Source organism: Hippocampus guttulatus, chromosome 14 (assembly GCF_054856545.1).
Source record: "Hippocampus guttulatus isolate MCC_2025c chromosome 14, RoL_Hgut_1.0, whole genome shotgun sequence".
NCBI lineage: Eukaryota > Metazoa > Chordata > Actinopteri > Syngnathiformes > Syngnathidae > Hippocampus > Hippocampus guttulatus.
In genome coordinates this window covers 585,875-610,718 of record NC_141274.1, presented here as the reverse complement: position 1 = coordinate 610,718, position 24,844 = coordinate 585,875, and the positions used below count along the sequence as shown (strand labels likewise).

Sequence of the window (24,844 nt, the reverse complement as noted above, 5' to 3'; positions counted from 1 at the left end):
ATATTACCGTAATGACCATACACACGGCGCATCGGATTTTAAGGCGCGCTGTGAGCTTTTAAGATAATGGAAGGCTTCTAAGTGCGCCTTTTAGTGCGGAAAATACGGTATCCATATTTTCACCGATAATCATGAACCTCCTCTTCTAAAAGCAGATGCCTGTCACCGAGACTCACTCGGTGCCAAAAGGGGATCCAGATTGCAAAAACCCCCAAAACAAAATAAAAAGGAAGTGTAGTTGTAGAAGAAGAAATGTTGGCGGATGTCAGCAAGTAGATTATCTGATAACTACATTTTGTTTGGGAACATTTATCGTAATGTTGATTGGGGGTGAATGACTAAGGAGACAACTGCACGAGCTTCCGGTGGCATCGGAATTGGCTGTCATTTCGTTTCATGTCACAATCACGGAGCCCGCGTCTCGGTCCAACCCGTTGTCAGCAGCACACATATGGATGGATGTCTGATCATAGGTATTGAACAGAATTGAGATTATGATTGGCAACCCCCGATTGCTTTTCAATACGATCAGGCAGGGAAAAACCTCTCTGAATATAACCCACAATGTAGGTGTTGGAAAATACTCTAATTTGGACAGATTGTCATGATGTGTTTACCTTGCCTTAAGCGAGGGGTGTCAAACTCATTTTTGTCATGGGCCACTTTCGAGTTACGTCTTAATGTTTAATCATCACACAGTATTATTACTTGTACACAACAATTTGATGCATTTTAGACTCACGTCTACTAGTTTTGAAATGAGTCAATTGTATGTTTGTTGTTTGTTATTGTTCAAGTGAGTTTAAACAGGGTCAGAATGTTAGCGCAAAATCTCACTGTTATTTATTACACCTGACAATTTGACATTTTGGAAGTTGACACACATGATCTACTTTCGCGGGCCACATAAAATGATGTGGCGGGCCAGATCTGGCCCCCGGGCCTTGAGTTTGACACCTGTGCCTTAAGAAAAAATAACAAAAAAGGGGAGGGTTGGGTGTGTCAGGAATCCGATCAGAACTGACAGATTGACCTCGCGATGAGGGCTCTCTCCCAGGGCGATTGCATCGCCACTAAAATCTTCTTGATTACAATGAGGCGAGCAAGGGAATATTCCCATCTGAGGCTCGGTCACTATGACATTCCTTAATCCCCGGCCCTACCCCAAACCGTTTTCATAACTAGCCTCTTGAACCCTGCCTTACATGCCGGGAATATGTCTGAGAAGTATTGGTGAGCTTTGTGACACAGCTTCTCATCTCCTTCACATCGAATTTGGTTGCCGCGGCAACATCAAGGCCACCGGAGGAAATGGTTGTATGTGTACTTGTGTAATTACCTCTCTCTTTTCGCGGTATATTTTTGTAATCAGTGTTAATTATTGTATGCGTAAAGCATGCGTAACAGGGTTGAAGAATTTTGCCAAATCGAATATAGTACATCAAATACTGGATTTAAAAAAAAAAGATTGTATTGTTGAGCTAGACATTGGACATTTCTGGAGGAATTGTGTGTGAATGCTGAAATGCTGAATAAAGGAATATAGATGTGGAATGCAGTTGAATGATACTGGATGATATGAAATGAGGTGGTCCAGTGGTTAGCACGTCAACCTCACAGTGCAGAGGTACCGGGTTCCATTCCAGCTCCGGCCTCCCTGTGTGGACTTTGCATGTTCTCCCCGGGCCTGCGTGGGTTTTCTCCGGGCACTCCGGTTTCCTCCCACATTCCAAAAACATGCATGGCAGGCTGATTGGACGCTCTAAATTGTCCCAAGGTGTGAGTGTGAGCGTGATTGGTTGTTACTCTCTGTGTGCCCTGCGATTGGCTGGCCACCGGTTCAGGGTGTCCCCCGCCTACTGCCCGAAGACAACTAGGATTGGCTCCAGCATGCCCCGCGACCCTTGTGAGGATAAGCAGATCGGAAAATGGATGGATGGATGGATATTAAATGATTTTTGGTGGGACATGGACATTTTGAGATGTTGAAAATCGGTGACTTAATTGTGCTGAATATTTTGAATTTCCAATGGGAACAATCATGTGTGTTTTATTGAATGCGTCATTGGAAATATATATTTTTTGTGGGAATTTGAGTGATGAAAATGTTGAATTTTTGGCAACTTGAAAATTGTTCCCAAGGTGAATCGAATAAGATGAATGTTTTAACTATGGAATGGGAATGCCGTGAATCTGTTTTTGTCGGGTTCATCAATTTGACATTCAGACATAAAACACAAGGAGGAGAGCGAAGACTCAATTCTGGTACCAGGGGAAACGAGGAGAAGCGTTGGTTTCAGTTCTCTGCACGTTTCCCAAGGATCTCCGCGCTTGCCCTCTCATTTATTGCGAATCTAATACATGGGTGTGTCCAACCTAAAGGATGAGGGCTGTTGAAGACACACTGAACTTGTTTGACATAATCAATCTATTATTAATAATAAGCAAATGTATGACAAATAGATATGATAACTAAAAACAATCAACCTAACAGTTTTGTTGAATGTCCCATTGGGAATGAATTGGAATGAGGATGACAATTGACCCCCCCCCCCCCCTCCCAAAAGGTTTTTAAAATGAATGTCTGACAAATTTGATCTACAGCCAAAATGGACCAAAAAAAGCACATCATTTCCATGTTGATCGATCTTTGAAGTGCTGAGAGGTGGCATAGGTGACTTTGCGTCAGACCGACGATGGCCGCGATTATTCGTCCTCACTGAGCCCAGCTAAGCCTGCATAGTGCAGAAACACCTTGACCCAAATTGACTTCATTGCAGCACACACTTATCATTCTGATGGAAAGATACCCTTACAGGAAGCAGTAAAAGGCGTGGAATTTTGTTGCATAATTTGAATTGGAAAAATAGCAGTAACTGGTACACCTATTTCTTAATTCAAGATAAATGTGGGCTCGAAAATTACATTTTTGATGGGCCTTTCTGTCCCTATGATCAATTATGTCTCAGTTTGTGAGTAATCCTTTCTTGTTTTTAGACTCATGTAAGGAATAGAAAACGATATTTAAATTTCTTCACAATGATTATAACCCGTCAAACAGAATGTAACTTTAACACAGCCAAGTGGCAAAATTACTTCATGGCATCACACCCTTATCGTGACAGTAAGCAGCTGTGTGAAATGTTGCTGTAGGATTGGGATCAAAAATACCATTTTCAGTGATGAATGAATGAATGGGATATTTTTTAACAAGAGTACCAAATGTGTCCGTCGCTTGCCGTTTAAGGCTCATTTAACAACAGAGAACTGACTTCACATCTGTCCGATTATAGCTGCAATTATCTGTCCTCAATAAACCGAGCTAAGCCTGTTTGGTGAAAGAGGGTGGTGGGGGGGGGGGACTGTTGACCCGATTTGACGTCATGCCCGCGTATCAGGTTGCGCTTCCACATTAGGAAGCGGCACCTCTGGATGCCAGATGGAAATGCGATTGCCGACGCGGCCTTGTCGAAGGGACTTGTCGTCGACGCCTCAATGGGGGCTGTGTGCTCCTGAACTCTGGCCTCTTGTCAACACGTGTGTTTGTTTTCCCGCTGGAACCTGGAATCTGTCCAGCGCCAAAACCCCGCACGCCCAGGAAGAAGGGCTGGGGGCTCAAATACCACCCCCCCCCGCACCCCCAAGTATGGATCTGCTTTTGCTGAACAAACCGAAGAGCTTGATAACGTGCATGGCGTGAAGACTACTCGTCATGAGTTTTTCTGCCTGCTCCGCAGTTAACATTCGGATGTCCGTGAATGTAATGAACAAACGAATGATCATAATCACCTTTCCTTGTCTCAAACGAGGCTGCGCGAAGGAGGGAGAAGGAAGAAGAAACTGGCCTTTGCGGAGCTTTTCCAATGACTGCTTTATATGCTCTCTCAGCTACCGTTATGCCTCAGTAAACATAAATACCACATTACCTCGAAGCGGCAGGAACGGTGCATTCCGTCAAAGGAAAAGGAAAGCAGACTGAACACGCTTCATGATTTTATTCATCCACCTGAAGTAGTAGCGCTACCTTTATCCGTTTGAATAAGAGATGCGACTTGGTGGCACGCAGTGTCGCCCACTGCATTTCCCCCCCCCCCCCCCCCCCCCCCCCCCCCTTCTATGGGCACATTCTTGAAATGTTGTGAGAGAGTATCTCGGCCCCGGTGGGCCACCACTTGAAAATAATTGGCCAGATGTACACCTTCTACGTCTTTAGGATTAATGGCAGCCGGCGACGTTCCCTCCTCGTGGAACGACTGATTCTGCAGGATAATCTAATGACGGTGAAGTAATGTCAGTGCATGGAACCAAGGGGCCCACTCCAGGCGGAAAAGGAAATTAATTGCAGTCGTTAAGATTCATTGTCCAACCAAGCTCCAAAGTGTCTTTGTCTTTGTTCAAATGTCATTACCATGCGACAGTGTGTCATTTCATGTCGCAAAATGGAAAAACGATCCAAGCTGACAACAAGTGTGGCGCTTGTGAATCGTTTTCACTTTCGGTATCTACTCATTTTTCCATTGGCGAAACCAGGTACTATTTCCAGCGCTTGGGCAATCGGGGTTGCAAGTGTGTTGAATCAGTAGGTGAGACGGAAGCCACTCCCGGTCACTCAAGTGACAAAGTTTTCATATTGCCGTGCCTTATCTCAGGGCGATCCAGTATTAAAGTCCAACTCTTGAATGCTGTTGCTGTCTTCTCTGATAAAATGTGTCTCAAGAAGCTAATGTGAGGGATCCTCGTTCTCCTCCGTTATCTGTTCGGGGGTCTTGGTCCCATTTATTGGTTTTCCATGATCGTATTTCCAAAAGTGAACCCAGCCCCCCCCCCCCCCCCACCACTACCACCCAAAGGGGCAAAGTTCTTGGTTAGCATGTCTCGTTCCGCCTGATGCGTTCAATCTGCTGCAGTCTTCACAGACTTGACGAAAGTGCAGACCTCCACCAAGGCCAAACATTGATAATTTCAGTGACCACATTGATACATACCCGATTTGTTCTGTATTATCTGAGAGATGTGTCAGGCGAACTTGTGAACAAAAAAAAAAAAAACATTGCTTGAACTGCACCTTTTTCTGGTTTCTTAACCAATTTAAATTCATGGTCATTCCTTACTTATTCTTGCTGCGCCTTGAACAAAGCTAAGTAGCTTTCACAAAATCTACTCGGCGATGACAAGAAAGCCTTCTTGGCAGAGTTAATCATTGTTCACCTTGTTGGTTTTGCGTCGTGCTTGTGTTTGCAGCCATGCGCTCTTCCTAATTCCGCTCTTGACTGATGTGATTAGCAAACATCAGTTTCCTTATCGATTCACTCCGCTTATTGTTGCAGGCGGTTCACGCGTCATTAATGTCTGCAGCTGAATTACGAGCACAAAACCGCGCCGATCGATCAATTGGGTCCAATAAACATCAAAGGCAGCCGGCATCTGTGAAGCCACTGCGGTGATATGCGAAGGAAGACACAAACTGGTTTCTTTAACTCATCCAGTACCAGCCAATTCTAGACCAAGTCTGAAAAGACGTTTAAAAACGTCTTAGGGAGTGAATGAGTTAAAGAAGGAATGATTCAGAAAAAGAGCCACTAATTGGCAGGATAGTTTCAAACCAACATGGAGCGAGAGGGTAACCTTCACTTGCCTTTCAGGTAACGTTCAATACGGGCCCTCAAAATGAACGGCTGCTCGTCATAAGCTGCTGCCGTGTCGTCGGCACAAATGGGGGCGTCCGCTGTGAATTGAAATGTCAAACTAAACCTGACTTTCCCTGCGTGCTTCTCTTCACGACCAAGTGCGCGTGCCGCTGCGCCGCACTCTGATTTACTTGCACATCCCTGAACGATGCCTCCAGGTAAGCCTTGGAGTTGCAGGAATGCATTCATCTTTGCGGCAGTTCCGCCTGTCGACACTTACTTTTTTGAAAGCAGCCGGTAGAGAGTTCACCGTACGCCATGTCCCAATTAAAATGCTTCCCTTTTCCATCGGTGAAAGTTGATAGACCTCTTGCAATTGAATACATAGCAGTCTTACTGCTATGTATTTAACCCTTTCACGCACCCTGTAACCTGATAACATGATATGTCCACTGTAGTGACCGCTGTCCCTGAAAGGGTTACGGTCATTTTTCCATGTACCGACGCCGCAATTCGCATAGCAGTAGACCACAACATGTGGTCACTCTGCCAAAATGCAGAACTCCTCAAGGCGCATCTCGCAGACAGTAACCTGAACTAACGATTAGCCTTCCAATAGAGTTTTACGTGCTGTTGCTCCGCGATGTTGCGTGCGTCTGCATTCATCCTTGCGGCAGCAAACTCTGTTGCTGACCCAAACAGAAACACCTACTCGTTACAGCCTTCAGATTTCACTTGTACAAAGTATCTTTCTCTTATCACAATGTTGAGAAGGGTTTCCCTGCACAAAAATGATCCCACATTTGGATGGAGATAGCATCTTTATGTTGCGCACCAAAACAGCAGCGCATACTATGGTATGTGCCTCAGATAGTTTTGCTAATTATTCAAAGCTTGCACAGCATTAAAAAAACGATTTCACATCGTGTAATTTAGTAATGTATTTCGTAATATTTATAAACTAAAGGTAAGGTTCAGCAACGGGCGTATTTTTTCTGAAACGTCATAGCATGGCAAAATCCGAATTTGCGCAAGCTTTTAGAGGGTTGAGTCACTGTTATTCTCACATTGACATGAAAGCGTTAACTGCTGAACCCGTTTGACCACCTCTTAGATTTATTTACAGTAAATTAGGCCCTGCTGTGTATTATGTAATGAGAAGACATCGATTAGTGTCCCTATAGACCAGGGTTGTCAAACACATTTTTGTCGCGGGCCAGATTTTAGTTCCAGTTTCCCTTGGACGGACCATTATGACTGAAACCGTATAGAGAAGTCAAGAATAACGATTTATTCACCTATTGTTTAAGTTACTGCAATGAAGGGGTCGTTAACAAGAAAATGCTTACAGTATCACTCTTATTTATTACAAATGACAATTTGAAATTTTGGTCGAGATTTTGGCAATTATCATGGAAGTTGACATCTTTGATTTGCTTTCGCGGGCCACATAAAATGATGTGGCGGGCCAGATCTGGCCCCCGGGCCTTGAGTTTGACATCATTACAATAGACTTTGACGTTTGGTCACTCCGCAATATTTTTTGTGTTCCTGTTTATGTTCCAAGAGCTACAGCACTATTTTGGTTTCAAACTCGAGTTTCCCTTGTCTCGAATCGTAATATACCAGGAACATATTCAGAAAAATGGCCGTTCACTCCACCCATCTGCAGTTGAGTAAATACTGAGCCACTATTTATGGACACGTCTTTCTGCCTCAATGCATTTTGTTTTTATTGTGAGCCGGCTAGCCTTTTTTTCCCTGAATGTGCTATGTCTGCAACTCGACCAAATTCACTTTCGAGCATCATAAATTACACGCGCATGACACCAGATGCAGGTCTAGTGGAGCTTTTTCTGTCTGCTGCTCTTTAAAGAAGTGTCATGGCCGGTGGACAGGCCGCTTTTTCATCTCCAGAAATAATATTCCGAAGTTAGCAAGGGCACATGAATCCTCGTGTCTCTTTCTGCCTTCCACGCCACAAAACCTCGACTGAAAAGCGGAACGGCGTCGAAGAAAGAGAAAGGCCTGATGTAAAATTCATGTCTTGTGGGATTTGTTTCGCTGTCATTAATTACCAGCTCTTGCTCGAGGTGAAAAAGGCAAAAAGAGCAACTGTAGTTAGTTTGTATCTGTGAAGGCTAACCAACAACCATCTTTACTCCCTCCTGTGGTTTGAAATGGATCTACTTATCGAACATTTTGAATGGAGAGTCAATTTATCAAAACAATTGGCATTCGATTGTAGATTTACACTTTACAACTGGAAGTCTAATGCATTTAAAGGCGCAACAAGCAGCTGTCATCTTGGCTTTGGCGATGCGCTTAGCTAGCATTAGCCACATACCAAAAAAAAAAAGAAAATCCGTCTTAGGCCGCACCGAACGAAATTGACTGAAGTGTCGTGAAGTGTGCCGGGTTCTGCCACTTCTTTCCATGAGCGGCCAAACTACTGCCTTTACTGCGATTTCAAGTTTGAATCGTCAAATTATGGCGTTGCAATGTCACAGATGTAACAGCCAATCCAAAATGCACAGGAGCTTTTCTAATACAGTAAATGGGTTTTAAGATTAAGACACAGACTAAGTCGTACCCATACAGTTTATTCATTTTGTGTACTTTGTATATACGTCAAAATATCGACATTCGAACCTCACCATTGCCTGTTTTCTCATCTTCGTCACCATAATGTTCCTCTTTTGGACTACTTTGTGGATATAAATGATGCTCATTAAGGAGGGAATATTTGCCTTTTATTTGCCATGACACAAAGAAGATTAGTCCTGGATGATATATATATTTTTTTAATTTAAAACAATTAGAGCAAATTGTTGGGGTTCTCATTTGTCCTTTTCTGGCACTAAATAACCATTATTAGGCGGCTTACGAGCCATTTATCCCCGTGTCTGGTCGGACAGGTTGCCATTGTTAAACAGCTCGTTTGCAATTGGGGAAAATTAACATGTCACAGAAGCGCAACCGCCACACAAATAACAGCAACGTTGGAACATGGATGATTATGAAATGTTTTGCAATCCTCATAAATGTCTCTGGGAAGCTATAACGCGATCAACCTTCAGCATGCTTCATCACTCCAATGATTTCCCCTTCGTCATTGGGGCTTTGGTGTCGTATCGCACAAAGAAGAGTGACTTCAGCGCCTCTTGTGAGTGACTGGCGCTAATTGTCGCAGTTCAGTCCGACAAGTGCGAACACACGACTGTGAGGGTGAGAGTTATGCTTGCTATCAAAAGGAAATCGCGCGTGCCGAAGTGCCCATATCGGTCATGTAAGTAAGGTAAAACGCAATCACCATCTTACTCTGCTATCTCTTAGCAAGCCAACGGGAGTCTTTCGTAGGAATAGATGCCCTGCTGTTTATTTCACAACAGAATACAGGCGGTACTCGCTTTATGACAGAGGTCTGTTCCTACGTCAGAGACTGAACGGAGTAAGTCATAATGCGCTGCAGTCTTGCGACCGACCTACGCTGTCACAGTAGTAAAGGCATACTTTCGGTCAATATTTGTCACTTTCATCATCACATGCCCACCGTTTGACACGTAGAGACTTAAACGAACAGAACTTGCACGTTTTGGCAGTGCGTGAGGAAGCTGGTGTAACCGTGAAAGCAGGTGAAACTGTTATGGCAGAGCGTTCCGCCGCTGCCCATTGTAGCTGCAATTTTAAGAAATCAACTGAAACAACAAGGCCTCTTTTGGTCGGGGGGCAAGTAATGCGCTCTGATTTCAATTTCACACAGTCAAAAGTCATTCGTGACAACGATCGTCCTTCCCACCAAATATAAAAATGCTCAGGCGGTTTGTCGATTTCCGCTTTATTGGGTCACCATTTTTCCTAACATGGGCCAGGATAAGGAAAGCCAACTCAGCAGATGATCTGTAAGTCTGTATATGTCTACAACCATGCCAAGGCTAGACTGTGTGATTTCTTTTTTATTTCCCGAGTTTGACAGAGTACATTTATTTTTTTTAGGCTGCTTTCCTTCACAGGCAGTTTGCAATTATATCTTGCTCTTTTACAGGCCTCCTTTCCGGAAATCATTTACGGGAGTACAGGAAGAAGTCTTAAAACACCGCAGTATAAAAATAAAAACCATTTTGGAGGACCGATCGATCTGCGCCGTAAATAGCATTGGGCGGCCGCCGGGCTCGGACGGGATACGCATGCGAGGCAGCCTGCCCCTTGCGTCTGCCGCGGGGGTAAAAGAATGCCAAGTATCGACGTATTGTGGAGCTGCACGCGGCACGCTCACTCATCTCAATCATTACTTGGCTCATCGGGAGGATGCGGACTCCTACTTGGCTCGCACAAACGGAAAAAATGACTCGACAGACAGGAAAAACGAAATAGAATAAGAAGCGCAAACGAATGCTTTGGGGAGCATTTACATGACAACGTCGTCAAATCTGGAATGTTGGAATGCTTTTTCTTCACACGGCATTGGCAACTATTCAAAGGTTCCTGCGAAAATGGCTGAAAATGCTGCGTTGCGAACACCACGGCCAGTCACTGACGATGACTTTGCACACTAAGCGGCCAGCGCCGCGGATCCAAAACGTCCTCGTGGAAACGAATGTCCAAAATGAGACCATTTGCAACCTCTTGTCGTCTTTTATATCCCGTATATTGAATTGGCACGGTTTACACTGTATTTCCTCCACCGTGGATGGTTTCATTATGTTTTATCATTAGTAAGATGGATTTGCTCAATTGTTCATTGGATAATGCCTATTTTTGTTATGGCTGGTGAAAACCACGCCAATGCGTTGGCTTCGCTGTCGACCATCTGCTGCCAACATTGTTTGTGCAATGGTCACAGTTTTATTTGGCTTGCGTTTAAATTGAAGTGCCTTTGTAGCAGAATGTAGGATCACCACGTTAGCCAAAACACAATTGTCATGGAAACAGCAGCCGAAATGACACCGTTTTCTTTTTGAAACTGACCCCGACTGCTGGCTTGAAACAACGTGGTTGCACTTTCTTATTACCGCTGCCGGGGATGTTTTCTTTGTGAATTATGATAAGTGAGCAGGATTTATCAGTACAATGGTACGCTATTATTGTATTAATTGATTGACCAGTGACATTTTTTGCGGCCTTGTCTGCATTTGCTGTTTTAGTAAAAGTGGCTGAGTTCTCAACTTGAGCTGGTACATTGTTGTCTTGGAAACGAAAGCCAGAAACGACAGTTTTCCGTTGCTTTGTTGTTAAAACATTCTGTGTCGAAGTTGACCCTCCTCTGCCAACCAAATCCCGTGTTGAATCAACATGCTTAGACTTTTCTACGAGTACTTGCATGCATCGCACGCGTTGCCGGGCAAACGTTCTTGTGACGCTACCGTGCGTGATAACGTGCTTTTCATTCTACCTTAAAGTTTCTGATTAACATGCATGTAATTCACATCTCAATTCGAGTGACCGCCGATTTGCTCATGACCCCAATATACATGCACACGGGTTCGATAAAATGACTCACAATATCATGATTTGGCCTTCTCTCTTTATGAAGGCCAAGGTAAGACTACATTATCAAGGTGACTGGACCAGTAGGACTTTGCGTATCACGGGACTTGACCTGACCAATTGAATAGATGCCATCTCTGTCACAGTTGGGAATGAACTGAAGAGCGGATCGGGTAGCGCAAACGTAGGCGCCGAACAAAACTCCGACGCAAAAATATTTGTTTGACTCTGGCTAATGAACCGAGAATACCAAACGAACTGACGAGAGTCCAATTCACACGGCAAAACAAAAGCGGAATCAAACAAGACTATACTTCCAAAAACATGGGGATGAGGGAACGAGAACGACTCTGACGGGGAACGAGAGGTCGAGAAAACAAACGCTTGAGCAAGAGCGGCGACGAGGTCAATAATCCGACAAGCTAGAGTCAGTTTGTCAGTCCTTAAATACTTGGCCAATGGACATTGGCAGCAGGTGTGCACACTGAAGGGAAGGCCCGCGTCTGCCACCTGCTGAAGACGCACAAGAACGCCATCATGACAATCTCTGCTTGTAACATTCCAGATCTCAACATGGGCCAGAAATGCTACCTCTTTCTTGAATTCAGATGGTGTCATGACATTTTTCGGTCATAGTTGACATGTCATTCCAGGTCATTGACCTGTCTTAGATCTACCGGTAGATCAGGATCGACGTAATGGGCACCCCTGATGTAAGGCATTATAAAAACAAAAAAAGTTGAGGATGCCCACTGGAATAAAAATGTGGTTGTCTTTGACTGTGCCTTTCTGGAGTGTTGACCCACGCTATCTCATGCACAGTTCAATCCTTCACAAATGTGCCTATTTTCAACATGTTATTTAGTAGTACTCGGCTCACCTCGTTTCACCCGAGCCTTTCTTTTACATCCTCATCAGTTCTAATTGAAGATTTTTACCACGCGAACCCTCATCCTCCCTGCACACAGGCTTTCATTCAGCCTAGCCGGACCTGCAAGAGTGTGACTGACACGCACACAATGACCGAATGAGCGTAAGGTAATTAGAAGAAAGGTCGCTGCGGAGAAATGTCACAATCGCACCTCTCCACAGGGTGGTCCGGGGCTTTTATATTTATCTTCCTCACGGCGAACAGCCGTGGCCCCGTGACCGCCGCCACGTACCGGCTTTGCGTAATAAACTCATATATTTAACTTTGAATGAAAAAGCAAATATTCCCCCTGCCCGGCTGATTAGTGCGAATGCGACGGTGAGCCTCGTCCCCAGGGAAACGGAGATACGTGTGTGATAATGGAGTGTCAGATGGCATGATATTGCATTTTCACACAATCGCCCTGGGAACCCGAAGACGGCACCGTCGCCAGACCTCATTGTTGAAAGCTGCTTTTATCAGCCCCCACAATCGGCTTGTCGTGGATAGAAAAGAGACAAGTGACCATCCGCATGCCTCTCGTCACCGTACTGGCCAATCTGACGACTTTCCACCCCCCCCCCCCCGCCCGATTTCTGCTCTCATTTCCTGTTGATCTCCAGGCTCTCGGCAGGAGATAACATGTGATCTCGAAACACCTGCGCCATACGGCAAACAGCGAGGGCCTTGGCGTGCCTGTTGTGCGCTCGTAAAACATAGATTGACTCTGCAGACTCAAGATTACTGCGTAATCATGTTGTTGCTGATGTTTGATGTTCGTATGTGGTGGGAGGGTTCGTTTATCTTGGAGCGGAGCAATCGCCGACCGAACGGCAGCAGCGTCGAACAAAGCCAAAAGTACGCACACTTTGCCTCCGCTGCTGACATTTAATCAATTCAAGGTAGGTGAATCCAATTGGAAAAGCCTTCACGTTTTTTGCGGTCGAAATGTCTTTATTTATGACTCGATGACTTCGAATCAACTTTCCAACCTCTCAAAAATGGAAACTCGCGGCTCCCGTCTGAACTCTGTTGCCAGCCAAAACTACAGCAGCGACCGAGGCGTGTAAACACGCTCCGAAATGAATCGTTGTGTTGTAGATTGGAAAAGGATTTGATTTTCCAAAAAAGTAACAATGATCCCCTCTGGTTTATTAACACAACAGTCACAGCAGTTGGCGCTGGTGTACCGCAATAAACGGCCAACAATCCGCCTTTGTTTATTAAAACGGAATGACAACATTCAGCTTTGGTTTAGTACAACATAGTCACATGAAAAAAGTCACCGGCTCTTGTTTATTACAACATAAACAAGTCAAGTGAAATCGCTTTGTGTAACCCTTCAGCGTCTCAAAGGGCTTCACGTGGCCGCAGTTGACAAATAATATCGACATCCCCTGACGTTAAGCCCCCAGGAGGGAAACCACAACAGTCGGTCCCGGTTTCTTAATACAAAGTAACAACTCTTTGCCCCGGCTTATGAAAATAAAGTCACGCCAGTCGGCTCTGGTTTATTTAAAGAAGGTGCGGCCGTGGTTTATTAACATGCGGGCCTTGATTTGTTGCAACAAACAACAATCTGTCCGGCTTTATTAAAGCAAAGCAACAAGTCAGACCTGCTTTATCAAACGGTCGCCCCGGCTCACCTGCTTACCGTCAGCCTTGTTTTATCACAATAAAGCAACAACAGTTTGTCCCGGTTTACTCCAACAAAGTCACAACGACAGCTCCTCGTTAAGTTAGACCAAAAAATAAATCCAGAACTGTGTTCAAATAAAGGCTTCCCTTTCAGTAGATGTCTCCCCATCTGCCGTCGAGTAAATGAACTAGCGCTCTTTACTTTCCCATCGCTAACATCTTCGGCACGTTTCACCCTTTTTTTTTTTGTTAGTGGCACCAGTTGGCGAATTGCCCATCTCTTCACCAGCGCCCAGAGCCACCAGCATTGTAGCGGCCACGGCCGCACCCACCGCAAGGAGCCACGGCGACCCCACAGCGGGCGGAGGCGCGGACCCGAGGGACGGCAGGGATCCGTTCGAGGACACCCGAGGCTCGGCGGCGGCGGAGCCCACCTTGCCCGAGCTGCCGCCCGCGCCCAGACGCTTCTGCGAGGCGATCAGGCGGCGGGCCATCGACTGGCCCCAGACCCACACGGGATCCACCGTGGAGAGGCCCTGTCCTAAAGGCACCAGAGGTGAGTCCGCCGCATGTGTGATTGTTGAACTAACCGCAGACTTCTAAGCTTTGATGAGTCTCCGAGGGAGCTCCTGTCCCTTGTCGCTTATAGTACAACCTTATTGGCACACTCTAGGCATTGATTTACAATTATACCAACATTTTCAAGTCACAAAAAAAACTCAATTTTATTTTGGGCTGTTTGGGGCAATTTTGTCTTACGTGTATTCCTACAGAAGGGTCGGTGAAAAACATGCAGACGCAACCTTTTCATCTACGAGCACTGACAACCATCTTACTCTATACTGTTGTTCGGCGCAATATATATCGTTGCCATTCTGTGAAAAACACACTTGTCCATTTTAGTTCATTTATAAAAGTGTTTACGTTCAGTGGCCTGGTGGTGGAGTGGTTAGCTCGCGCATTGACCTCACAGTGCAGGGGTCGTAGGTTCAATCCCGGCTCCGGCCTTCCTGTGTGGAGTTTGCATGTTCTCCCCGGGCCTGCGTGGGTTTTCTCCGGGTACTCCGGTTCACTCCCACGTTCCAAAAACATGCACGGCAGGCTGATTGAGCACTCTAAATTGTCCCTAGGTATGAGTGTGAGCGCGGATGGTTGTTCATCTGTGTGTGCCCTGTAATTGGCTGGCAACCGGTTCAGGGTGTCCCTCGCCGACTGCCCGAGGACAGTTGGGATAGGCTTCATCACGCCCCCCCCCCCCTCCACTGCGACCCACTTAGCCCAAATAAAGCAACGACATATGGACTTGGGTCATTGAACCTTGACACCGGTTTATTAAAACGCAACTTCAATCAGCCCTTTTTTGTTAAAACAAACTACACCAGTTTGCTTTGGTTTGTTAAAATCAAATAAAAATAATTGGCTGTGTTTTATTCAAACAACCCTGCGATTTGGCCCTAAAAATAACACCGATCACACTTGGTTTAGTAGAACAATAATAAAAATAGGTTACTGTTTTACCGTGCTTTGCCTCCTCTTACACTTTTATGCAAAGAGGCCTTTCTGACCATAATCGTCTACAAAATGTTAAGTGGTTAAATGCCCCGTCCCCGCCTACCCCAAAGTACCTTATTACAGTTACGGATATCTTAAAAACAAATGCCTGCAGAGTTAATAATGGTTTTACGATGCCGACAGCTTTACCCCGTTACAATCCGGTATTTCCTACGGGACAAAATGTAAATCGGCAAAAGCGACAGCCCGCGGACAGTAAAGCGGGCGACTTGTGATAAGCACCATTAATTCTGCTATCTTGAAGTCATAATTGCACGAGTGTATCCGCACGGTCATTATTAGAATTAGTTCCAGTTACTAAAAGTGTCCGACATCAAAGCCCGGCAGCGTTGGCGCGCTGACGGCCATTATGCGGCCGGGCTGACGATCGTTTGCCGCGCACAGAGTTACCTCAGCGCCCCGTCACACGCGCACACTCGCAGCGCCGTCAAATTCAAAAGAGCCAGATCAAAGCCGGATTGAGTCTCGTTTTGACTGAGGAAGGTTAAAAAGGGAAAAGGACTACAAACGTTGTCATTGTTGTCAGAGAATAGGCATTCATTAGCCGCAATCTTGTGTTTTTATTCCAAAATGTGACTTCGTAGGAAACCGCTGGGGTTTTCTCCCCCTGCTTCACTTAAAGCCGACTGCGTTCGAGAACCCCCCCTCTATGATTATTTTTTCCTCTTACCTTACAAAGCTGCCTCGGCTTTAACAATGTTTGGAAATGAACACTTGGTTTCCTGCAGCCAAGTATGTCCATGCGTGCCTGTGTTTGCGTGTGAGCAAAAGCTAAGCGAGAAATATCAGAGCGCCGCTTTTTGGGTCCCCCTCCCGACGTCTGTTTGCTCCGTGCTCCCCCGCAGGCGTCGCCTCCTTCCTGTGCACGGTGGCAGGGAGCTGGTGCTCCAAGGGCCCGGACCTCAGCAACTGCACTTCCCACTGGGTGACTCAAGTGGCACAAAAGGTAAGAGAAAAAAAAGGAAATCAATAATGCTGGTTGCTCAAGACAACTGAAAAAGAAATAATATATTTCATCACTAAAAAAGAAAACAGGGAGCAAAGTATCACGAAAGCCCAATTTATTTATTTATTTTTTTACTTCCGTCAACTGCGGTTTATAAAACAAAGCAACACCAACTTGATGTCGTTTATTACGAGTAGCAATAATCACCCGGCTAAACAGACTTAAATCTGCTCAGGTTTATTACAACGGAGTAACAACAACCGGTCCTACTTTCTTAAACTGAATGCTGAACCAAACCAAAAGACAACTTTGCTTTTCGACCCAGAAAGGCCACGACACTTGTTTGTACTTGGCTAAAGTGAGCCAAAACAAAACAAATACAACGTAATCGGAATGCCGCGTTTTTCATTGTAAGTGATCCCGTGTTCCTCTTTCTATCGGTGTTGAAGTTTAAAAGAGACTCCTATTTATATGAGGTGACTTTGATACTTGGGATCCAACACTCAAAATAGTAAATTTGACCCTTTGAGGCCACCGTACTTGCAAACATCCGAGGACAATAAATTGGCGATTTCGCGAGCTACAAACGAGCACGGCTGTCTGGAGTCAAAGCGACAGTTGTTTGGCGGCGACAATCAAAGCCTGACGGGTTATTTCTTCAGCGATTTGTTCCGCTTTGATTTTCGACAAAACAATGCACAAAGCGCCACGCTTTGAATGGAAGCCACGATGGGAAAAACGCCTCCCAAATGTAGCGGCGAGTTCATACGGAGTTCCTGGGTGCTGTCGGGAATCATTTCGGCAAAAGCATCAAAAGGGAAGCGCGCGCCCATCCCAGACTATGTGTCGGATTTAAGGAAAGTTGGTAGGTGGGGAGGGGGTGGGGGGTGCAGCGCGTCATAAAAAATCAATTTGTATCCTAAAAGCATTTCTGACTCCAGCTTCTCTTTATGTTGCTGAGAGTTTAGCAGAAGCAAATAAATCTCTGACTGAGGACAACTTCAAAGCTCACTTGGAGCAAGAACACACACTTTTAATTGCCTGGAAATTTGGTTTATTCCACTGTTGGAATAGGCCGGACCCGACTACAGTATTTTTACTTTGCAATATGGAAAATGCAGTGTTTTATTTTGCTCATTTTTTTCATATCTGCTGCTTTGTGAGAACGAGTAAATTGGCAAACCGCAGATGGTGGAGACCTTCATTTGTGTTGGTACACAAGCATGGAGCACAAACACAATGTGGCAACTCGGGCGAGCACCCCCCCCCCCCCCCCACACTAATAGCATTAAATGCTGGCCCCCGCCACCGATCCTCTGCCATCCCGTGCGCCGGCACGTCCAGATCCGAAGCGGCGAGAACGCAGCCAACCTGGCCAACGAGCTGGCACTCAACACGCGGGGCCCCGTGTTCGCCGGCGATGTCAGTTCTTCTGTTCGCCTCATGGAGCAGCTGGTGGACATCCTGGACGCTCAACTGCAGGAGCTCAGGCCCAGTGAGAAGGACTCTGCGGGACGCAGCTTCAACAAGGTACTGTGACGCCTTATCCTCTTTATGGCCCATTGTGACCATCTCATCTTACCCCGGCGGGGCTAAACGGCAGGACGCCGGGCGATAAATCCCAATACAAGGCGGCGCGCGTGCCCTTGTTTTACATACGTACAAGCGCGCACTTGAAGAATAAAAGCGTAAGGCTGCGGGAGGCGGATCAGGGGATGCTGAGACCTCTGCTGCCTAAGAAGGAAATTCAAATTCATGACAAATATGTCTTTAGAAGGCATTAGAACCGTGCTTGGTTCTTAAAAGTGACCCAGGCGGTGTGATTTCTTGCTGTCCTTTGTACCGCAGGGACCATATCTCGTAACTTTAGGCAAAGGGCTCCCCATTAAAACCACGTGATTGATTACATCAACGATACATACGTGGCTTTGTTTGGTTGCTTTAAAACCGATGCAAAATGCAGTCCGAGCGCAGATTTGGTTGCATGAAACACAATGAGCCGTTCCAACCCTGTGATTTCACCCAACCTTTGATAATACAAGGCACCATATTAGATAAAAAATGACTCAAAATGGATGCCAAACATTTCATTCAGGAATTGGCATATTTGGTTGCTTAAGATTGAACCCAAATGGACACTCAAAGTCTTTCTAGGAGACACTAGAACTGTGTGATGTCTTTCGTAGCGCATGGAACCATATTTGGTTGCCTAAATTTAACCCAAAATGGACACCAAACACCATGTGTTTTCTCCCAGCCCTCTTTTACTGCAAGGAAACCTATTTGGTGACATTGAAATGACCCGATATGGACGGCAATGGGCTCAGTGTTAGGCCAGAGCCGAAACAGACATCACACTAAAATTCAGTGAAGCCGCATTTCAACATAGAGCAAGGAAACCACATTTAGTTCCACCAAAGTGACTTCAAATGGACACCTACGCCATTGAAACCATGTGATTTCTCTTAGCCTTACATAATAATAGTAATAACTTGGATCATATAGTCCAAGGATCCTTTTTTTTTTTGATTACTTGAAATTGACCCAAAATAGAATCCTGTTGCTCTGCTGCGGTGGGAATGCTCAATCCACTGGGGAATTCAACAACACCTCTATTTCTAAAATATATATATATATTCTGCTCAACGAGTGATGCCGAGCTGCCGATGAGCGAGGAGCGGCGCGCTCCATCAAGCGCCCGCGAAGCTCCTCCACCTCGGCCACATGGCGAGATGATTGACGCTTGTGAAGAAGCGCATTGCTATTCAGACGGCGCTCAACAAAATGTTTTGCACCCGGCGACGCCCGTTTGTTTGCTGGATTACAGCGAGCGGGCGTCTTCGATTGGTGAGATGCGTAGGCACTTCATAGTGCAAGCAACCTTATTTGGTAAATGGAAATGTGGTTATTATTAACCCCTTTTGGGGACAGCTTATCATGTTATCAGGTTGCAAATGATCATAATCGGTGCATGAAAGGTTAAAATACTATATCAAGCTCCGTGTTCCAAATTGTGATGCAAATAACCCTCTTTTGCAAATCGGACCTCTTTTTCGGTAGCACCTTTGGGGAGGCTAGGTCTATAACCGCTCTCATTTTATTGCTAAGATAGTTGCTGAACATCTGCTTTTAAGGCATTAGAACCATATTTAGTTGCACCCAAAATGGCCTCCCAAAGCCCGCACTTCAAGGCATTACGTGTCATTTCTTCCAGCCGAACAACAGCAAGAAAATGCTTTATTTCAATATAATGAATGAAAGTTGGCTCTCCGTTGCCGCTGATAAATCATGAATAATAATCCAATGAATAATGTAAAGAAGCGAGCTTTCTGTGTTTCAAATAATAACTAAAATATATTAGCGTACTCTCAATCCGGCATTGTAAATTAGCCAACCGTTGCTACTATTTGTTTCTTTGTCAGTTTTACCATTGAGTCCTCCGCAAAACCGACTGCTATTTAAAAAATGATCTACGGTATATTTTGAATGCAAATTTACAAGATAGTTGTTAATGAGCAAGCCATACCTGCGTCTCACTGAAATGTTGTCTCTTAAAAAGACATCATTCATCGCTTGACATTTATAAAAGGGGAAGTGCTTTATAAAAACCTTGCAGGTAACTCATGCACGGTGCCGTAAACAATTGGAGGTACGCAGTCAGATGTCTTGTCGTAGTCCTCCATCATCCTTTTTTTTTTTTTTAATAGTCAAGTTTTTGTTGCATTTTCATTTAACCTCGTGTATTACTTCGATTGCGGTTGATTGAGCGACTTGCTTACGTAAGATACCCTTGAATCGGAATGTTCTTGTCAGATACTTATAACCATGATATTTTGTCTATATCCTACTTAAGCGCCACATTTCTGCCCTTTAAAAGCCACAATTCATCTGCATATGCATGGGCACTGACACCGGGACACAATGCATAATTCCTGCATTTTGTTCCTCTTAATCATTTTTCAGTATGCTGATATTGCAGAACTAATAGTGTAACCGTGTACTTTTCAACTTTCATCTCAAAAAGAACATTTTTGTTCTAATCTTGCCATCTTTCCGAGTCCGGCCGGATGTGATTTAAACTCCGTTGGGTAAAAGCGGGGGAGTCATTCAAGCTCCAAGAGAGCCACAAAGGAGTTTGTAGTGTATTCTTCTCTCAGTGGAAGAAGGCACAAACGATCACATGGCGCATTGGTTGTCATCCACTGGCTAGCGTATGCTGCTAGCATATGCTAAAACCTCCCAACCGGGGAGCGTCCTGCATCCAAACCTCAGCGGGTAACCCCCCCCCCCCCCCCCCCCCCCACACACACACACACACTCTTTTCTCACATCCTGGTGTAAAGAGGCGTCACATCGTTTTGAAATGATCCTTCTAAAAGGCTTTCTTTTTCCTCCACTCTTCTCATTAGCACTTGTAATTTATGGTAAGTGGCCTCAATTGGCACTTCCTGTTTCTCACTACTGTCTTTCTTTTGTTTGCGTGCGTGCGTGTGTGTGCGTGTGTGCGTGTGTGCGTGTGTGTGTGTGTGTGTGTGTGGTGGGGGGCAAGCTTCAAAAGCGTGAGAAGACATGCAGGGCATACATGAAGGTACAACCAGAGAGTCCTTACATGATATTTTTATTGTCTCTTTTTTTTTTTTTTTAACACCATGATCCCTTACACTTGCATTTATCAGCATGCATCCAACGTGTCTACTGTGTAATGTCCTTGATTATTTTACCCTCTGTGTGCTTGGCTGCCCCCCCGTGAACTCTTTCCATCTGCGAATGTCAATAGCGTTCCATCTTTGTCCTCCTCTGCGCTATCATAACATCTTTCTTTCATTTCTCCTCTCATGCACGCGCACACACACCCGCCCACACACACACACACGCATGCTAATACTTTCTCACAGCGTCTTCTTCTCGACTCGCTATACGTCGTGTGAATAATTGCCTTCCCACGGTCGTAATTGCACCTCCCTGTCAGCCAGAAGTGTGATCAAAGTGGCATTGTGCTTCACTTTTCACTTGCTTACATTCTACAATTCATCTCATCTCCCATGCCCCCCGCCCCCGCCTCCCCATAGCGTCAAATCAAATGAAAAATTGTCCTCTTGTTGCAAATGGCGTTTTATCTCTGTGATTAATTTCTGAGTCCATGAACATGTTTCCCTTTTTTGAAAGAAAAAAAAAATAATTCAAATTCATCCGCCTGAGTTTTTGTTCTTCCTTGGGGAGATTCACCGGGCTGAACAAAACTGCGCATCTACCGGGGGGTGTTATTTTACATGTATTCAAAATGTTCACACATTCCTTGCCCTCGATCCACAGATCCCAACTCGACTCAAGTCAACTTCATTTACAGCACACAGATGGGTACAAAATGCCGGACGTGAAGTCAAAATCGGACATATAAACGCAAAGCCCGTTAACACGATAAATGAATGAAAACGGTCAACACCATAAAACATTAAAACATTGCTGAGTCAAAAACCCAAAGAATTCCAAAAGTGTTTAGAGATGAGTTTTAAATTGGAGGGGGCTTGCCGAACCTTCAACGTAATGTCATTCCGAACCAGCTCTCGATTCCCTCTCTGACTCCGATTAGTCCTCGCTACGTCTGGGCCACTGGCCCGAGGCGGCGGGCAGGTAACGAAGCGGTAGAGGACCTCCGAGAGGTAAAGTTAAGGTGAGAACGTTTCGAGATTGAAAGACGACTAAAAGAATCTTCAGATGAACTCTAAAATGTGCAGGGAGCCAATGAAGGGAGGCCAAGAAATTAAGTTACAGCACGTGCTCCCTCCGAGCTTCTGTCGCATTTTGGATAAACTGGAGAGAGGCTTGAGGGCGGGCTGGCTAACTCCAAAATAAAGCGCATTGCAGCCATCCGGCTGAGATATAAAACAATTTCCTCCGTAAACAAAGACAGTGTAGCTCAGCCTCTGGCTAGCAGACGTCGGAGCTAGCAATATGCCTTTGGCGGTACGTCAAACTTGTCGAGTTTTTTTGACGCAAATGTGAGTGTCACTGCGGCACGGGGGGGGGGGGGGGGGGACTCGCAGAGTGATTACACAACTTCCAACTGCATTTAAGAAGTCTCTCACGTGCTTTTCAGATGGAGCCGAGGCAATGTAAAATTCCTTTTGTTGTGTTTTTTTTTTTTTTGATAGCATAATAGTCGGGTAAACGGTTATATTTTGTAGTTTTCTGCATGGTTTCGCTTCTTTAAAAAAAAGACAGACTTCAGGGGTGCTTGGTTTCTTATGAAACAAAAGCCAAACGTTTCACTTTTCTGCCACCAATCCAATCCAGTCCAATGAAATGCAGTCAATCGGGTAGTAAGTAGGGAGCCTTCTTACGCCACGTGGCCATGTATCCTCATGTTCTGTTTTTGTGCTGCGTTAATAGCCAGAAATGTCCCTTTCTTCAAAAGATTTACAATTTGTTATGGGTTTTAAGTCAAACTTCCTCCGGTTTTGCCTTTTGTTTCTTTATGGCTACTCAATGTGAACCGAACAGTAAGCTTAAAACGAAGTCAAAACATACTGAACCGTGATTTTTGAATCACCATTAACACCCCTGAGTGTCGACTTGCAAAGATATAATATGTAGCCAAACTTTGGGTTGGGTCACGTGTAAATTTGTACTGGCCCGTAAAACGCCGTCATGTCAACTCTTGTATTGCTCGGAAACAAAAACGCCAATTATTGGCAAAGGAATTTTTGATTCGTCTATGATGTGTTCCTTTGAAAAAGCAGTTTGAAAATCTTCAGTTTTCTCTTGAGGGTAGGGTTGGTGGAGTGGATGGGGGGGGGGGGGGCATTACTACAAGGGGCACACTATCGATCCATCTGGTTGTCTCTTACCCTGTAATCAACCCCGACTCCCCGAGACACACGCACGCAAGTACACACAGTTAGCTCCCAAGCCTGAACATCCGGAGCAAGTTAAGTATTCATCATTAGCGAAGATTTTTGCACGAGCTGCCTCCTCCTTATTCCGGCTAAAACGGATGCCACCAGACGGATGCGACTGTCTGTGGTCATTTAAGTGTTTTGGATAATCACAGCAGTGACTAATTGGCATTACGAGCAGTGGCTGGTTGTGGTTAATTAGCATTATTGTGAGGCGCACGCTGGCACTAATAGCACCTGGGGTTAAATAGGCGCTCCTGCCCTCCACGTTGGAATTTGCTGAAAGTGGCCGTAAAGGAGGACTAAAAACGATGTTTTATGCTTGACTCTTAATTAATATGATGGCTCCTTTGCTAGTTCGCCACCTCGCACAATAGAAATGCATAATGACAAGACATAATCCACAAAGAAGTTCAAGGCGTGCTAGGTCACAATATGTGCCTTATAAACCAGCGGTCCCCAACCTTTTATGCCCCGATTTAATGATAGACAATATTTCAGGGACTGGCCTATAAGGTGTGACGGATAAATACAACAAAATAACGATATGACTGCGCATGAAAACTTTGGTATTTCTAAACATAATAATAATAAACAGGGCAGCCCGGCGGTCCAGTGGTTAGCGCGTCGACTTCACAGTGCAGAGGTACCGGGTTCGATTCCGGCTCCGGCCTCCCTGTGTGGAGTTTGCATGTTCTTCCCGGGCCTGCGTGGGTTTTCTCCGGGCGCTCCGGTTTCCTCCCACGTTCCAAAAACATGCATGGCAGGCTGATTGAACGCTCTAAATTGTTCCAAGGCGTGAGTGTGAGCGTGGATGGTTGTTCGTGTCCGCGTGCCCTGCGATTGGCTGGCAACCGGTTCAGGGTGTCCCCCGCCTACTGCCCGAAGACGGCTGGGATAGGCTCCGGCACCCCCCCGCGACCCTTGTGTGGATAAGCGGATCGAAAAATGAATGAATGAATTATAATAAACAGGAATCATGACACGAGGAAGGTCCTATCCGGCCGCAACACTCTCTGGTACTCTCTGGTCACTATGGTAATGTTTAAACAAATAAAAAACATGCATGAAAAATACGACTCAGTATCGCCGCATATTATGCAGAGTGGGCTTGGTGCGTGGGAATCTCCCGTTGAGATAAATCCGTTTTTTAAGTAGGGCTCCTGATACTGTCTATTAAATGTAGCCTTCTTTTTCTTGGAAGTCGTAGGCTCCTCTTCTGTCTCCTTTTCCCCTTCCCAAAGACGTTTGTTTTTCACTCATTTTGCTAGCTCCCGGGTTTCCTTTTTTGTATGTGACGGAGAATCCGGTAATTTTTCAAAATAAAATATCTTTCAGATATTCCGAAATAAATGAAACGGAAGTAATGTAAATGATTTATTCTTTCCGAGTGGCCCGGCAACAAATGACCCACGGACCGGTCCCAGTTGAGGACCACTGCTATAAATGATACGGTCACTCGTTCTGATAACTATTTATGATGACTCACATTTTGCCCAATAAACTGAATGGCTAGAAATAATCCACACAGTCAATTAAAAAAAAATAAATAGTCCACCTGCAACGCACTGTGCATGTCATATCTTCATTTTGATTGCTTCTCTTGACAGTTAATAAACAGTTTGTATAAATAATCCACCCAAAAAAAAGAGTGCGTGCCGTCGCAGTGTGTGTGTATAAACAACACGATCTCTCGTCTTGCCAGTTATTCATGTTAACCGGCACCTTGCCGAACAGAAAGGACCTCAAATAATCCGCAGCGTCAAAC

At 45.1% G+C, this 24,844-nt stretch overlaps 1 protein-coding gene across 7 annotated transcripts in view; it reads left to right on the top strand.

Moving 5' to 3' along the window:
* Positions 1-24,844, top strand: part of adgrl2b.1 (adhesion G protein-coupled receptor L2b, tandem duplicate 1) — a 130,177-nt gene that overhangs the window by 68,893 nt on the left and 36,440 nt on the right. For 6 of the 7 annotated variants that reach the window (XM_086128536.1, XM_086128534.1, XM_086128537.1 and 3 more), the window contains exons 6-9: positions 13,916-14,218; positions 16,080-16,180; positions 17,525-17,710; positions 20,730-20,768. In XM_086128536.1, coding sequence (XP_085984662.1) covers positions 13,916-14,218; positions 16,080-16,180; positions 17,525-17,710; positions 20,730-20,768 — 629 coding nt within the window. The remainder of the gene's footprint in view (positions 1-13,915; positions 14,219-16,079; positions 16,181-17,524; positions 17,711-20,729; positions 20,769-24,844) is intronic. The other variant, XM_086128535.1, reaches the window with a different exon arrangement.